General features: G+C 54.2%; 1 protein-coding gene across 1 annotated transcript in view; it reads left to right on the top strand.

Moving 5' to 3' along the window:
• The window catches only part of HSPA12A (heat shock protein family A (Hsp70) member 12A), a gene marked incomplete at its 3' end in the record, with an annotated part of 120,040 nt that overhangs the window by 90,700 nt on the left and 14,844 nt on the right, over window positions 1-14,496 (top strand). Inside the window, exons 4-8 of the mRNA XM_015572449.1 lie at window positions 5,287-5,372; window positions 6,094-6,221; window positions 8,964-9,150; window positions 11,561-11,665; window positions 13,370-13,486. Coding sequence (XP_015427935.1) covers window positions 5,287-5,372; window positions 6,094-6,221; window positions 8,964-9,150; window positions 11,561-11,665; window positions 13,370-13,486 — 623 coding nt within the window. The remainder of the gene's footprint in view (window positions 1-5,286; window positions 5,373-6,093; window positions 6,222-8,963; window positions 9,151-11,560; window positions 11,666-13,369; window positions 13,487-14,496) is intronic.

Genomic DNA, 14,496 nt, shown 5'->3' with positions numbered 1-14,496 from the left:
GAGACCTGTAGAAACCTTTCCGCACCTCCCCCAGCCTTGGCCTGGACACACATGTGCATGTGAACCTGTGGTTGACAGAGACGGCGAACTGCCCCACTCACCACCTGGGATTATAGGGGCTCGGGATCTCACTGTCTCTGGGGAATGCCAGCTGCCCCAGTTCTCTCTCTCTGGGGCAGCTCATCTCCCAAACCATCTGGGGTGGGGGTAGGGGTGTAACTGGAAGATGCTGCCCAGGGTCAGGATGGGCCAAGCACAGCCTCTCACTCTGAGCCTGTGCCAGGTGCTGTGGTTTCTGCCACTGCAAATGCTCATTTCCATAATTATTGTTTAGCATTTGGAGAGCGACTATTTCACACTCGGTATTCTTTGCAGCCAGGAGGGTCTCCCAGTTCATGCAATAAAATTTCCATTTACTCTGGACATCAGCTGAGATGATTTAAAAAAAATCCATAAATTATTTACTGAAATGGCTGTTCAGCTTACGGTAATAATGCATTAGTTCAGCTAGCCATGGAGCCTGTTAAAGGGTAATAAATTTCTTTTATTTTCCTTTTTAAAAGATATCTGCCAGTAACCTACACATGACCTTGCACCGATCAGTTTTCAAAATGACACTGCGGAAGAGCATGCAAGGAGAGAGAATTGGAGAGCTTTTTTCAAATAGCCTGACTTTAGGCAGTTGTTAGCAACTACCTGTCATCTCAGAGCCAGGAGGAGGAAAGAATGAAAACATCTATTGAATGTTTAAAGCATAATGACCTTAAAAATCCTTCCTCCCCCCCCCCTTTTTTTTAGAGAGAGAGAGAGACAGGGAGAGGTAGAGAGAGAAACCTCCATGTGAGAGTGAAACAGCAGACATCCACCACCTGCCTCCTGCACGCCCCCTACAGGGAGCCAGGGAGTCACCATTGTTGAGACCACCTGTCATTTCGCTTGAGCCTGGAGCCTTGTAGAATAAAGGCAGGCCCGTGGTTCAGACTTCATCCTTTAAAATGTTGTGTTTATGGAGCAGGATCGATTTACTGTATCTCGCAAAGTCTACAGTTCTGCTGACAGCCATTTGCTGACTAATGTCTCCAGCAGAGAAGAGCAACAAGCAAGTTTCTGAATTATGGCTGTCTTTGACATATCTTTATCCAACCCATTTTTATTTTTGGAACCTCTGCTTTGATTAAAGCCATTTGAGCCCGGAGCAAATACAATGTGTCTGAGTTTTAAGTGTCGCATTTTATATCAGGAACCCCACTGAAACCTGTTGTTTAATTTTTATACCATGAAGGCAAGCACAATGAACATTAACCTAACCAGTTAAACTAGTTCCTCCTAACTACCTATAAAAGTCCCGAGTCATACTTTTACTTATTTAGATCCTCTACTTTGCTTCAAAAATATTTTAATTTTATCTATATATCCCCTTTTGGTGCAAAAAATCATTTTAAAAGTGATGTGTTGGGGGTTGGGTCCCAGGTTAAGAGTGAACCTAGAAACCGCCAAATCAACTCATTTTTATATTCACTAAATTAAAAAGGATTGCACAGTAAATATACAAGACAGAAGTGCTATTAAGTTAGCTAAAACTGGTAGCAAAGGAGATCCGACAATAATTCTCTGTTGGTTGACCAGAAAGCTGCAGTGGCCCTTGCTTCAAGAAACCGTGGTTGTGTGACTCAGAGTTTGCATTCCTGAAATGGTGTTGTTCCAATTTTTTGATGTGAAACCATCAAATACCTCTGTGTTACTGCATTTCAGGGTAACTTAGTGCTTGAAGGGTGAGATGCTTTGAGTGTCTGTTTAATCTACTCGGAACAGTGTGGTAGGTTTGTCTTCAAACTCCCGGAGTTTTTGGCTTTGCCCTTGACTACACTCCCTGGTAAAGCAGTTTCCTTTCATCTCTCCTCCTCTCCCTACCTTCAGAGATGGGTCTCAATTTCTTTTCATCCGCTTCCTTTCTCTCCTCCAAGCCTGCACTCTACACATATCCGTTCTTGCTGGGCTTTTAGCTTTGCCTTTCTCTCCTCTTCCCGATGTGCCCATGTCGCCCTGTGTGTACTGACCTGGAATAGCCCATAAGTGGGAGCAGTCACGGGCAGATGTTCTTGTACTGGCTTTGCACAGAAGCATAAACGGGGCTGCAGCTAATGACAGAATGTCTTACAAGGGATCATGGCCCCTGTGTATTGGGAGCCAGGTCATACAACATGTACTTTGTATATATAGACACCTCATGCATCAACTCTCTCTTGTTGTCTGTTAGCATAGATCTGTCAAGTACTCTTAGATCAGTAGATAATATTCCACTGACCCCCTTGTGTTTATTCCTAACCACTGATTTACCGAATGGAAGCTCTCAAGCTTTGTTGGGGCCATTAGCATGCCAGACTTTCCATACCTCTCAGGGCTAAAGGAGGCTTTTCTCCATGTTCTTTTCCCCAATAATTAAAAAGAATTTTTTTTTTGTTAATCCTCACTCGAGGATATTTTTCCATTGATTTTGAGAATGGAAGGGAGGGGGAGAGACAGGGAGAGAGCGAGAGAGAGAGAGAGAGAGAGAGAGAGAGAATTATCAGTGTGAGAGACACATCAATTGGTTGCCTCCCACACGAGCCCCGACCGAGGCCATGGATCAAGCCTGCAACTGAGGTACGAGCCCTTGACTGGCATTGAACCTGGGACCCTTCAGTTCAAGGGCTGACACTCTATCCACTGAGCCAAACTGCCTAGGGCTCCCCAAGAATTTTTAAGCACCCCTTTGACATCCTAAATAGATAAATAAAGAAACATTAGCTTGAGAACAAAGTTGTCACTGTAGGCTTTGTATATTCCTGCTCTGGACTGATGCACATTAAGCAGTGGCTTATCTTTGATTTGGGATGTGGAGAGCTGTAGATGTGGGTGTGCATGATAGTCACATATCTATAAAAATCTTGCTGCATGCCTTTTTTTTTGCAGATCACTTTAAATCATTACACAGCGTAGCTGCATTTTAATTTCGGATGGAAGAAGTCCGTGAAGTTTAATGGCCTCTACTAGGCCTGGTTGAGTGATCAGCAAGTCAAATGATTAATTTCCTACTGAACAGAGACAGAGGGGGAGGGGTTCACAGGGAGAACCCCGCAGGGCCTTGGTTCTTGCCCGGAATATCCTGGAGTCCTCCGGGGCCCGAGGCCTGTGTGGCCCAACACATGCAATTTTGCTAGTCAGTGGGCCATGCTCTGAGGAGGGCTGAGTGATGGGATAATTAGAACCAAGCCGACGGCGGGCTGGATGGTATGTCTGCAGCTAATAGCTTGTTTGCTAATTGCCAACACCAGATTTTCTGGGTAATTAGACATTTGGTTTCTTCCAAGACCTTCTGTGCAAACGTGGACACATGGCCGTAGGCCTTCCAGGTAGCAGGTGGGGAGAGGGCGGCTTTAGTGCAGGATGGCATCTCTCCGTTGGCTGCCCCGAGGGCCATGGCAGGGCAGACGTCTCCCCAACAGGTGGACAGGGCCATCTGGCTGGACCCCTGGTGGAGAGGCCAAATCCCCCAGCTTTTATCGCAGCGGATGCCCCTGTGCTGGGAGAGCAGCAAAGAAGGAAGAGACCAGCAGGCTGGTCCAGGAGCCTAGCTTCTGTCCCCATCCTCCTTCCAAGAGCACTGAGCTTTGGGTGCTAATAGGAATCAGACATTGCTCCCCCTCTCAGATGGGCAAGTTGATTTTCTTAAATAAAAAATATTTGTTGTGGTAAAGTAAAAGAAAATATAATAAATGTAAGATGGCTCACGTTCACTCTTGCATGATTCGTGCCATTCCCTCAGCCCATTCGGCACCCACGGCCAGGATGCTGTTTGAGTTCTCACCAAGCAGGAAAAAAGAATCGGCAAGGGCGTGGGACTACCCAGTGGTTGACAGTGGAGGCTGAGGGAGCCGCTCCTGGTCTTGTGAAGCAGACAGGCCCTTCACAGACACCCCCACCCTCTGGGTTTCCTTGAGCACAAGTTTTATTTTAGCAAGTTACCATTTTTTCCTCCCAGGTACTAGGCTGTGTATTGAGTGGAGCTGTATTTGTAGAGCACCCTGGATGGCGCCTGGCATTTGTAGGTGCCCAGAGTCGGGCATCGTCTCTGCAGTGAGAGCCCACAGTCTTGATCTGTGGCCCTGCCAGTCCTGGGCAGCGGGAAGGGACAGCCGTGCGGAGCCTCCGGCACTGACCGGGCACAGTGTGACTTCTCCTGGGTGCTCACTCCTGGGTGAGAGCCCCTGCCTGTGCCCGGTTTCAGGACAGATATCCGCGCCTGAGTAATGGCAGGAGCAGCCGGGCGGTTGGCAGAACGATGTTCATGCAGCTTCGCTGGTGGCGCTTCTCCGGTTTGGCCTCGAATCTGTGGTGGGGCCTGTCTTCGGGGCCCAGGAATGCTAGCCTACCCGTCTTTCCGCTGTGGATTTTCTTACTGAAAGTCAGAACCCTTCAGTGTCACGGAAGAGAGATGAGGTCCCCATAGGCTGGCGGGGTCTCAAGCCAGAGGGAGGCAGGAGACGATGCCTCCACCAGGAAGGAAGTTCTTTCGGGAAGGTGCGCTCGTGGCCTGTATGCCTACGTGAGGGGTTGTTCCTTTTGGGGTAGGGTCCCACAGCCCGCAGGGAACCGGGGGGCTGCGGATACTCTTCCTGGAAAGTGCACATGAACGTTCACACGTCATTTCAGGTGGAGGTTCCTCCCATCCACATGGAGGCTGGTTAGGAGCTGGGTCTGCGGGGGCAGGAGCCAGGACTGGGGCGATCTGGGGACTGGCAGACGCCCTGCTAAGTGGCGGTTGGATGGCACCTACTGAGAGGACTGTGGGTCCCTGGGAGAAAAGGAATGTCTTATTTGGTCAAGTTTTATTTTATTATTTTATTTTTATTTTTTGTTAATCTTCACCCGAGGATATTTTTTCCATTGATTTTTAGAGAGAGTGGAAGGGAGAGGGAGAGACAGAGAGAAACATTGATGTGAGAGAGACATATCAATTGGTTGCCTCCTGCACGTACCCCAACCAGGGCCGGGGAATCTGTAACCAAGGTATGTGCCCTTGACAGGAATCGAACCCGGGACCTTTCAGTCTGTGGGCTGATGCTCTATGCACTGAGCCAAACTGGCTAGGGCCCATTTGGTCAAGTTTTAAATACTAAATGTAAGGGGGTGCTGACACCTGAACTTTGTGGTTGGGGTCAGCCTGGCCACCACGCAGCTTCGCTCCTGCTCGCCGGGCCGGTCCCTACCACCCCTAAGGAGCGTGCTTTGTCTTTCTCTTTCCAGAAACGGCCCCCACGTCTGCATACTCATCTCCTGCCCGGAGTCTCGGGGACACAGGGATCACGCCTCTGTCCCCCTCCCACATCGTGGTAAGACATGTGTACATGTGTGTGGGAGTGTGTGCTCATTATCTTGGCTTTGTGGGTCTGTTCGCAAGAGGAGACAGCTGAGCAGCCTGTCATGTTCCTGGGTGGAGATTAAGTGGTCCTGGTACCAGCCATGTGAGCCCTCCCGAGTCCTTGTCCCACCCTGGGCCTGTGTGGCTGGTGCCGTTGGAGCCAGTGGCCTGGGTGGCAGCATGGGCAAGCAGGTGGGGGCATCCCTGAGGGGACAGGACTCATCAGGGTCATGCGTGGTTATGGCAGGACCCAGCAGGGCCCCTGGCATGTGGAGCCCTGCGCCCAGGCCTGACACACGGAGCAGGTGGAGTGGTCACCTGGGAGGGGCACGGACACAGCTGGTCAAGCCCTCGGGGCAGTGGCTGCGGGTCTGCACGGGGACTTGGGGAGAACAGTGGGAGGAAGGCTGTCACTCAGAACCACTGGGCTCCGGCCCTGGTGGTGGTGTCTATAATAGCCACGCGCATGCACAGTTGATAAAGGGGAGTGGTGGCAAGCTGTGGGCTTGGCCCTTCACTTAGGGGTGCCTCCCCGAGCTGAGGCTGGCCTACCCTCTCCCCAGGGCTTGAGCCAGACAGCGACTGTCCTGGGCAGTGGGTGTACAGCGGGGCAGGGAGGGACCAGTTGGGGCATCTTCCTGAAAGCCAGGCGTGGCGACCCCTCCCCAACACCTTACTCGGTGCCTCTGCAGAACGATGCCGACTCGAGCGTCTCGGAGCAGCAGACGTTTCTCGTGGTGGTGGCCATCGACTTCGGGACCACGTCTAGCGGCTACGCCTACAGCTTCACCAAGGAGCCGGAGTGCATTCACGTGATGAGGCGAGTGCTCGGGTGGGCAGGCGAGTGCTCGGGTGGGCAGGCGCAGGCGCTGGGTCCTGGACTCTGGCCCAGCTCGGCCCAAACTCACTGTGCCACTCGGGGCAGCCACTCTGGTCTCTGGGCTGCAGGGTCGTGGTCCGTGACAGTGTTGGTTTATTCTGACTAGTTGGTCTGGGAAGGGCATGGCTGGTGCGTTTGAAACCTGTCCCGGTGACTCCGGCGTGCAGCCTGGGGGGTGGAATGCCCACTTACAGGTGTCCGGGGTGGGCACTTACTGTGGGAGCTTAGGCAATTGCTAAACTTTCTAACCCTCAGTTCCCTCATCTGTGAAATGGGGAGACTGACCGTACCTGCCTCGCAGGGTGTACGTGCAGATGAAGTGAGACTTCCTGTCAGTGTAAGCGGGGAGGTGCCAGCTCTTCCAGGTGCGGAAGTGTCACGGGTGACGTGACCAGCGCAGAAAGCACCATGCCTGAGAGGAAGCAGAGCGGGGAATGGCAGCCAAGCGAGGGGTCACCTGAAGTTGCCCTGAGTCTCCTGGGGCGCGCTCTCAGGACACTCCCTGTGTCCACCCTGTGCTCACAGCGGCCGGCACACTCTGGTGCCCACCGTGTCCACACGTGACGGGCTGTCTGTGAAGATTCTGGCCTGTCCGGCACCAAGGCCTGTTCCCCTGGTCTGGGCCGGGCCTTCCCGCAGTCTTCAGCCCCGAAGCTTTGGGACCCAGGGACTGATCACCCCAATTTTCCAAAGCCAATATGGCTCTGAAGATACATTGTGATTGGCCATTCCCTTCGCTGGTAGTTGTGGAATTTAGTTATCGCTTCGGGGTAAGGTTTTAGGCATTTTTTTAAAGTGCGGTTGACAAGACAAGTTGGAATAAAAGTAACCCCCACCCGGTTTGGGTTAGGCCCCGCCTTTCCTCTGGAAAAGCAGCTGTGACTCAGCTAAGGGACCCGCACTAGAGGCTCCGGAGACCCGTGGTGTCACCTCATCTCTAGGTGACCCCGAGGCAGCACGGCCTGTTGAGCCAGGATCCTGCCTCCGATTGGCCAGACAGGCGTAGGGTCTCCCTGCTCCGCCGTCTCCGAGACGGAAGCCCCGAGTGGAAAGAGCACGTGTTAAAAGCTGGAATCAGTGCTGGTCAGTGTCTCCGCAGTTGTCTTAAGAAATGCTATTTCCAGGAGGTGGTCATGCAATGAAAGTGGGAGAAAGAGCAGACATCACTGAACTTGCTGGGGAGGAATCTCCTAAAACACGGGCCGTGTCCAGGGCCTGAGAGATGTCATCTTAGTTGTAGGATTTGGAAGGAGGTTCCTCCTGAATTTTGCTTCAATCAGAACATAGGACATACTCGCGGGACAGACGGACGGAGCTGTGAAGGAGAAGGTTCACTTATTGTATTTCAGTGGGAACGAAGGAATACACAGGGAGGGGAGAGCTCGGGCGGTCGTTTCTGACACGAGTGTCCTGATGACAGTAATGGGAAGCCCTTTGTGAAAGGTGGTGTGTGGGTGCTCCCCTGGCCAGTGCCCTGTGCCCAGTGTCAGCCCAGGATGGTGATCAGCCCTGTGTCTCGGGGGTCACCATGAGGACTTAGCTCCTTGGGTAGGGCCTGCTCCCCGCTGGAGCTTGACTGGGAAACCGCCAGGCACAAGCCCACTCCCCTCTGGGCGGCAAATGCAGGTGGGGGCTGGCTCTCCATCTGGACGTGATGGCCCACCGGGGCTTAGTGATGCAGTTGGGGAGCAGATGTGAACTCAGCCAGGAGTGCAGCCACCTCCCCAGGTGGCCAGGGCGCGAGGTGCTTTCCCTCCTGTACGCTGTCTCCACGTTCACCCGGACTCCCCGCTCCCTGCAGCCTCCCTGTCCAGGCTCCTGGTTTTTGTAAAGGGCACCTTCCCCTCCAGCGCCCACACTTGCAACCTCACCTCGGGGACGCCTTGGCTCCTGCTCACCACTGTGTCCATTCAGCTCGGTGCTCCCTCTAGCCCAGTGGTTCTCAACCTTCTGACCCTTTAAATACAGTCCCTCATGTTGTGACCCAACCATAAAATTATTTTCGTTGCTGCTTCATAACTGTCATGTTGCTACTGTTATGAATCGTCATGTAAATATCTGATATGCAGGATGGTCTTAGGCGACCCCTGTGAAAGGGTCGTTCGACCGCCAAAGGGGTCGCGACCCACAAGTTGAGAACCGCTGCCCTAGACCATCCATTCCCCCCCCATCCTCCCCGCTCTCTCTTCCTTGGCTTTCCACCTCTGCTCCCAGGGGAGGCCTGAGCTGCCTCCTCAGCCTCCCGGCTTCCAGCCTCCCTCCTTTCGTCTGGCTGGCTCGGTCAGCAGCAGCACTGACCCTGACATGCCCCCCAAAGCTGGGGTGTCTAACACCTTCTGTGGCTCCCGTCACTCACTATGGAATCTCTCCTCAGTTCCCTTCAGCTTGGGCCCCACCTCCTTCCTGAAGCCGTTTCTGACACTCCCCATGGGTACAGTCACCCTTCTCACTTACCCTTCTGTTCCCCAGCCCACGCGCGCCCACGCCAGCCACCTCTGAGCAGCCCGCGCGTCCTTTCCTCCTCCGAGGTCCAGCTGCCTGTCGCCCCTCCGACTTTCTCCTGAGCCCACAGCCTCCCTCCTCCACCCGCTCCCGCTGGCCCCTCTGCCTTCTCTGACCCTGGGGCCCTTCCCTGGGACTTGGGAAGGAGGTGCCACAACCTCTGCCTTTCCTTGGTGGCAGGCGGTGGGAAGGAGGTGACCCTGGGGTGTCCAACCAGAAGACCCCCACCACCATCTTGCTGACCCCCGAGAGGAAGTTCCACAGCTTCGGGTACGCTGCCAGGGACTTCTACCACGACCTGGACCCCAACGAGGCCAAGCAGTGGCTGTACCTGGAGAAGTTCAAGATGAAGCTGCACACGACGGGGGTAAGCGGGCCTCCCCCGGCCCCAGGTCCTCCGCATCGGAGAGCCGGGGTCCCTCCGGTCTTGCGGGTGGGGGCGCTTTCCAGCCCAGGGACTCTGGGGTTCCTCCCAGGCAGACATTCACGTCCATTGACCTTGATTTTAGAAATGACCTGAGCACCCAGTGCGTTCGTGGAACACACAGCACTTTCTGATGGACACGTGGGCGGGGAGATGTTGAGACTATTTAATGGCTTGTTTGCCTGGGAAACTGACCAATCAGAGTGGATGCTGAGAGGAGCATGGGCCTAGGGCAGTGATGGCGAACCTTCTGAGCTCGGCGTGTCAGCATTTTGAAAAATCCTAACTTAATTCTGGTGCCGTGTCACATACAGACATTTTTTGATATTTACAACCATAGTAAAACAAAGACTTATATTTTTGATATTTATTTTCTATATTTACATGCCATTTAACAAAGAAAAATCAACCAAAAAAATGAGTTCGCGTGTCACCTCTGACATGCGTGTTACCTGACACATGTGTCATAGGGTTGCCATCACTGGCCTAGGGAGCTGGGGACCCAATGATAGGAGGCCCCCTTCAGTTGCTGGATTACTGGGAGGTTAGGGGATCCTGAAGGAGGGACGTGGGGACGGGGCCTTTGGGGGGATGAGGGCAGTGTAGCCATTCTGGAAGTAACGAGTGGCCCCTTAACCCTTTGCATGGGGGAGGGGGCAGCTCAGGAAATCAAGTGCCCAGCAGCTGGCAGGGCTGCTCCCGACACACTGTCCAGGTCAATGACGGCCTCCCCCTCAAGCTGCACGGAAAAGGCTGGGCCAGAGGAGAGAACTGTTTCCGTGTAAACACGTTATTCCATAGAGATTCAGGATGGCGATGGTGTGTAAGGCCAGGACTCTAGGGCAGGCAGCCTGGGTTTAAGTCCTGCCTCGGCCCCTTCCAGATGCTTAATCCCAGTCCCCGGCCTCTCTGTGCCTTGCTTTACCTTATCCGTGCAATGGACACCCTGACAGTGCCTTCGCCATGGGGGTTTTGTAAGGAGAAGAGGAATCAGAACACACAGAGCTCTAGAGCCATCTGGTCCTTCTAAGTCCCAGTCAGTTGCTAGCTCCTCCGATTGCCTTCATTCGTCGCTGTTATGTGTTTGCAGATGACAGAACAGGTACTAATGGGAAACCCAGCCCCCAGCACCCTACTTCCCAGGGCTCAGTGCTCATGGGGTGATGGTCTCTCTACGAAGCAGACAGGCTCCTGCTAGAGACACAGCCTCCCTTTTCGGCTGAGGGGATTCAGTGCTTGCGCCTCAGCTTGCGCAGGTGGACACACAGGAATTTTTAAACTTCTGAGCCTGTGGCTTCCAGGTGTCGGCCATGTTTCTGGGACGGGGAGCTAGCGGGATCGATCCGGAGGCCCCGCTGACTCCCCAGCAGTAATGAGCCTGGTGGTTCCAGATGCTCAGGGGCTCTCTCTGCCCACCCCCACTCGGGGGGATGTTTCTCCTCATTGTTGAATGACCCCAGTCCATACAGCATCCGCAGAGCAGCCTCCCCCCCGAGGACTGCACTCACACCTGCTCCGTTCCTGGCGGGGAAGCGAGGCGCGATGCTGGGCTCCCAGTGGATCAGGCTGCAGAGCCTTAAAATAGGAGCTCTTCTATTTTGGGGACTTGGTTGGCAGCTCACTGGGGAACGAACGCTTCATGTCTGTTCAGCATCGGGCATGTCAGTGAGTTGGCATGATTATGTAGGCCTCCGTGCGGGCTCTGAGGGTGACCATGTGTGTCCTGAGTGCAAATAACATGTAAATTGCACCAGCAGTGCCTGCTGCCTTTCTCTCTTCCTGGGCTGTGGCTGCCCTGAAACCTCGCTCCCAGCGGATCCGGGAGGGAGGGAGGGGAGGGAGGAGGGAGAAGCGGAGGTGGGGCTGAGGGGAGCAGCCAGGGCCGCCTGCACAGTGCAAGGACATTGCTCCAGGCCTGTTTTGGGGAACTCGCATCCTGGGCTGCCTCTCACACATTGGGAAACACAAATATGGCCACCAACCTCGTTCCCCTCCCCCCTCCGCCCTCCCCCCGTCCCCTGCAGCTGCAGGCAGCTGTCCAGAAGCTGGAAGGCTGTCTCTCCTTGTCTTCTTCTTTAATCCACCAAAAAAAATATATTTTATTGATTTTTTTACAGAGAGGAAGGGAGAGAGATAGAGAGTTAGAAACATCAATGAGAGAGAAACATCGATCAACCGCCTCCTACACATCTCCCACCCTCCCACCGGGGGTGTGCCCACAACCCAGGTACATGCCCTTGACTGGAATCGACCCTGGGACCTTTCAGTCCACAGGCCGACGCTCTATCCACTGAGCCAAACTGGTTTCAGCTCTCTCCTTGTCTTCTTACTGTCTCCTTCCTCTCCCTGCCAGGACCTCACCTTGGATACAGACCTGACAGCAGCCAACGGCAAGAAGATCAAAGCCCTAGAAATCTTTGCTTATGCCCTGCAGTACTTTAAGGAGCAGGCGCTGAAGGTAGGACACGTGGAGGTGCCTGTGGTGGGGGTGGCGGTGGGGCACCCGCCACCGAGGTTGTGCCTGGAGGGAGAAAGCAGGATGCGCCCTCCTAACTGCAGGGGGGACTGGAAAATGGCACAGCCGCCGGGAAAACGCTGTGGCCCCTTGAACCAGGCGGTCGAGCTTTGATTCCCGGCCTGGCACATGCCTGGTTTTCGGGCTTGATCCCCCATAGGAGACATCATCGATGTTTCTGTCTCTCCCTCTCCCTTCTTCCTTCTGAAATCAATATATATTTTTAAAAAAGAAATTCCATGAAGAAATCTGCTCAAGGAGATTTACAGGAGCGAGGCCTTCGCAAGGGGCGGCCTGGCATTTGGGGGGCGGGTGGCGTGTGTGGTGGTCTCGGTCACGAAGGAAGCGAGCGCAAGTGCAGGACAAGGGAGACGTTCGTTAATGTCAGGATCCCCCCCTCCCAGCTGTCCTCCAGCCGCTGGTGGAGGCCGATCTAAGCCACTTCCCCTGCAGCCAGGGAGGCCATCATTCAGGTCCGACTCTTCCTGCTCAGAGTCTGAAATGGCCTGGGTGGCAGCTCAGAATCCTTCCCAACACTCACACGCTCACCTGCTTTAATGCCCAGGGCAGACCCGCAAGGAAATAACACATGATTAAAAAACAACAACAAAAAACCAGAAACAAAACCCCCAAATCGGCTATTTCACGGTGGCCCAAAGCGGGGAAAAAGAAAAAGTTTGCTGAATACACTTAACACTGCCGAACTATACACTTAAAAATAATAAATTTTGTCACAATTAAAAATGAAAAAAAAAAAAAGAAGCTTACAGATCATAGAGGAGGTTAGTTCAGTGAGAGGGTGGGTCAGTCCCCAGATAACCATTTGAAACAATAGGGAAAGTGTGACATCCACCAGGAAAAACAAAAATCACCAGCCGGTTCCTCTGAGCCACGTTCACGACGCCGACTCTGGTGCAGAAGTGCCCTGGTGTGCGTTTCGCTTTGATTTCAGGTCTGTCTGGTGACCGTGGCTACAGGAGGGGAGAGGAAGGAAGGAAGCAGCATTTATCAGAGGTCTTTTCCGTGCCAGATGTCCCACGTGTGTTCTCATTTAATTTTGCCGCTTTTGCCGGGGGTTAGTTTTATTCTCCCCATTTTACAGTTGGAAATACTGAGTCGGCACTATGCTAGAGACATACTTTTGTCTACGCAGGACCGGTGGAAACCTCTGAGGCTTCTGCCCATCCCCTTTACCCACATGGTGTAACCTTGACCCAGAGCTAAGGACAGCATGGTTCTCGCTTAGGCCATTTACATCCTTCCTGTCCCACCAGGAAAATCCCCTCACGTGCTGGGCTGGAGGGGAGGAAGATGACAGTGACGACTCTTGACAGTTGCCACCAGACACTGTTCTAGATATGAGACCACGTGTTGCAATTTAGTGAAGACATTGGCCTTTAGAGTCAAGATAGGCCTGGGGCTGAGTCCAGATTTTGGCTCTGCCCCCTTCTAGCCGTGTAGTCATCAGAAAGACAGCATATCGAGCCTGAGTGTGCCACCTGCAGGAAAGGGGCACAGTTATAATCTCTCCCTAACAGCATTCTTGGAGGGATTACTGCAGAGGAGGTATAACAGTGTTGATGCAGGGTAAACTCTCAGTAAATGTAGCCACGACCGCCTGACCTGCCGCCCTTTCCTTGGTTGTAGGAGCTGAGCGACCAGGCGGGTTCGGAGTTCGAGAACTCTGATGTCAGATGGGTCATCACGGTGCCTGCCATCTGGAAGCAGCCCGCCAAGCAGTTCATGAGGCAAGCTGCCTACCAGGTGAGCGCGGGGCGGGAGTGAACGGGGCCCAGGTGCCCATGGTGGTGACTGGCACCCCCTCGGGTGTCCAGCGTGCGTAGGCCTCCTTGGGAGGCAGCCGGGTCTCCCGCAGGCAGGGGGACCAGGAGTCTTCCCGTTCCTCAGCTGCCTCCCGGGGGAGGAACGGGCTCAGACTGGCAGGGGAGGGGCATTGTGCGTTTCCTGGTCCTGTTGCCACGTGGGGTCCCTGGGCTAAGATTTCAAACTGGGGCTCGGAGGCACGTCACTTACTCGAGGCTTTCAAGGACAAGCCTTGGAAAGCAAGGAGATTTGGATGAGAAAGGAGTAAAGACAAGGCCCATGGTATGAACCGGGCACCCTCTTGGTGCCAGGAAAGCTGTGCAGGTGCAGCCAGGACCTACAGGTCTATTTCCCTCTGCCCGCCTCACCTGTGAACTCACAGGAGCACGCATGGTCGCCCCAGAGGGGTGAGGGCTGTCGCACCTGCCTGGTGGCAGACACCCGGATGAGGGCAGGGCATGGCTAAGGAGCATGCCAGTCAACACAGTGCCATGGAGACGGCATTCCAGGGCCGATGGCCAGCCCATCCCTTGGGGGCGCCTAGCCCCCTCCATGCTCCCCCCCCTTCCGCTGGTGCCTCAAACCCTCCCAGCCTCCAGCCCTCATGCGGTTGCAGACAACTGTGCCAGGACAGGGCTTCCATGAGAGCCTGACGTCCTGGCAAGAAAGGCTGGTCCTGCCGACCTGTGTCCTAATCCGAGGGCAGAGCTGGCTCCTGCGTGCTTACTGCCTCCCCTGGGCCATGAAAGCCACCCTGGGGCTCGGCCAACTCTGTGCCCTGGACGTCAGTCTCCATAGCCACCTGCCCGAGCCGGGCGGGGAATGCCGCCAGGGATATAGGTGTCCTTGCCCTCCGCCAGGGGACTTAACCCCGACGCTGAGTTTGTGGCCACAGGGACGAACCTTTCCTGTCTGACACCCACCGCATCCACCCTGAGCGCAGCAGGATA

The sequence above is a fragment of the Myotis davidii genome, unplaced genomic scaffold (assembly GCF_000327345.1).
Source record: "Myotis davidii unplaced genomic scaffold, ASM32734v1 scaffold72, whole genome shotgun sequence".
NCBI classification, from domain to species: Eukaryota; Metazoa; Chordata; class Mammalia; order Chiroptera; family Vespertilionidae; genus Myotis; species Myotis davidii.
The sequence above is the reverse complement of the archived record's forward strand: the minus strand, read 5'-3'. Positions and strand labels throughout refer to the sequence as shown.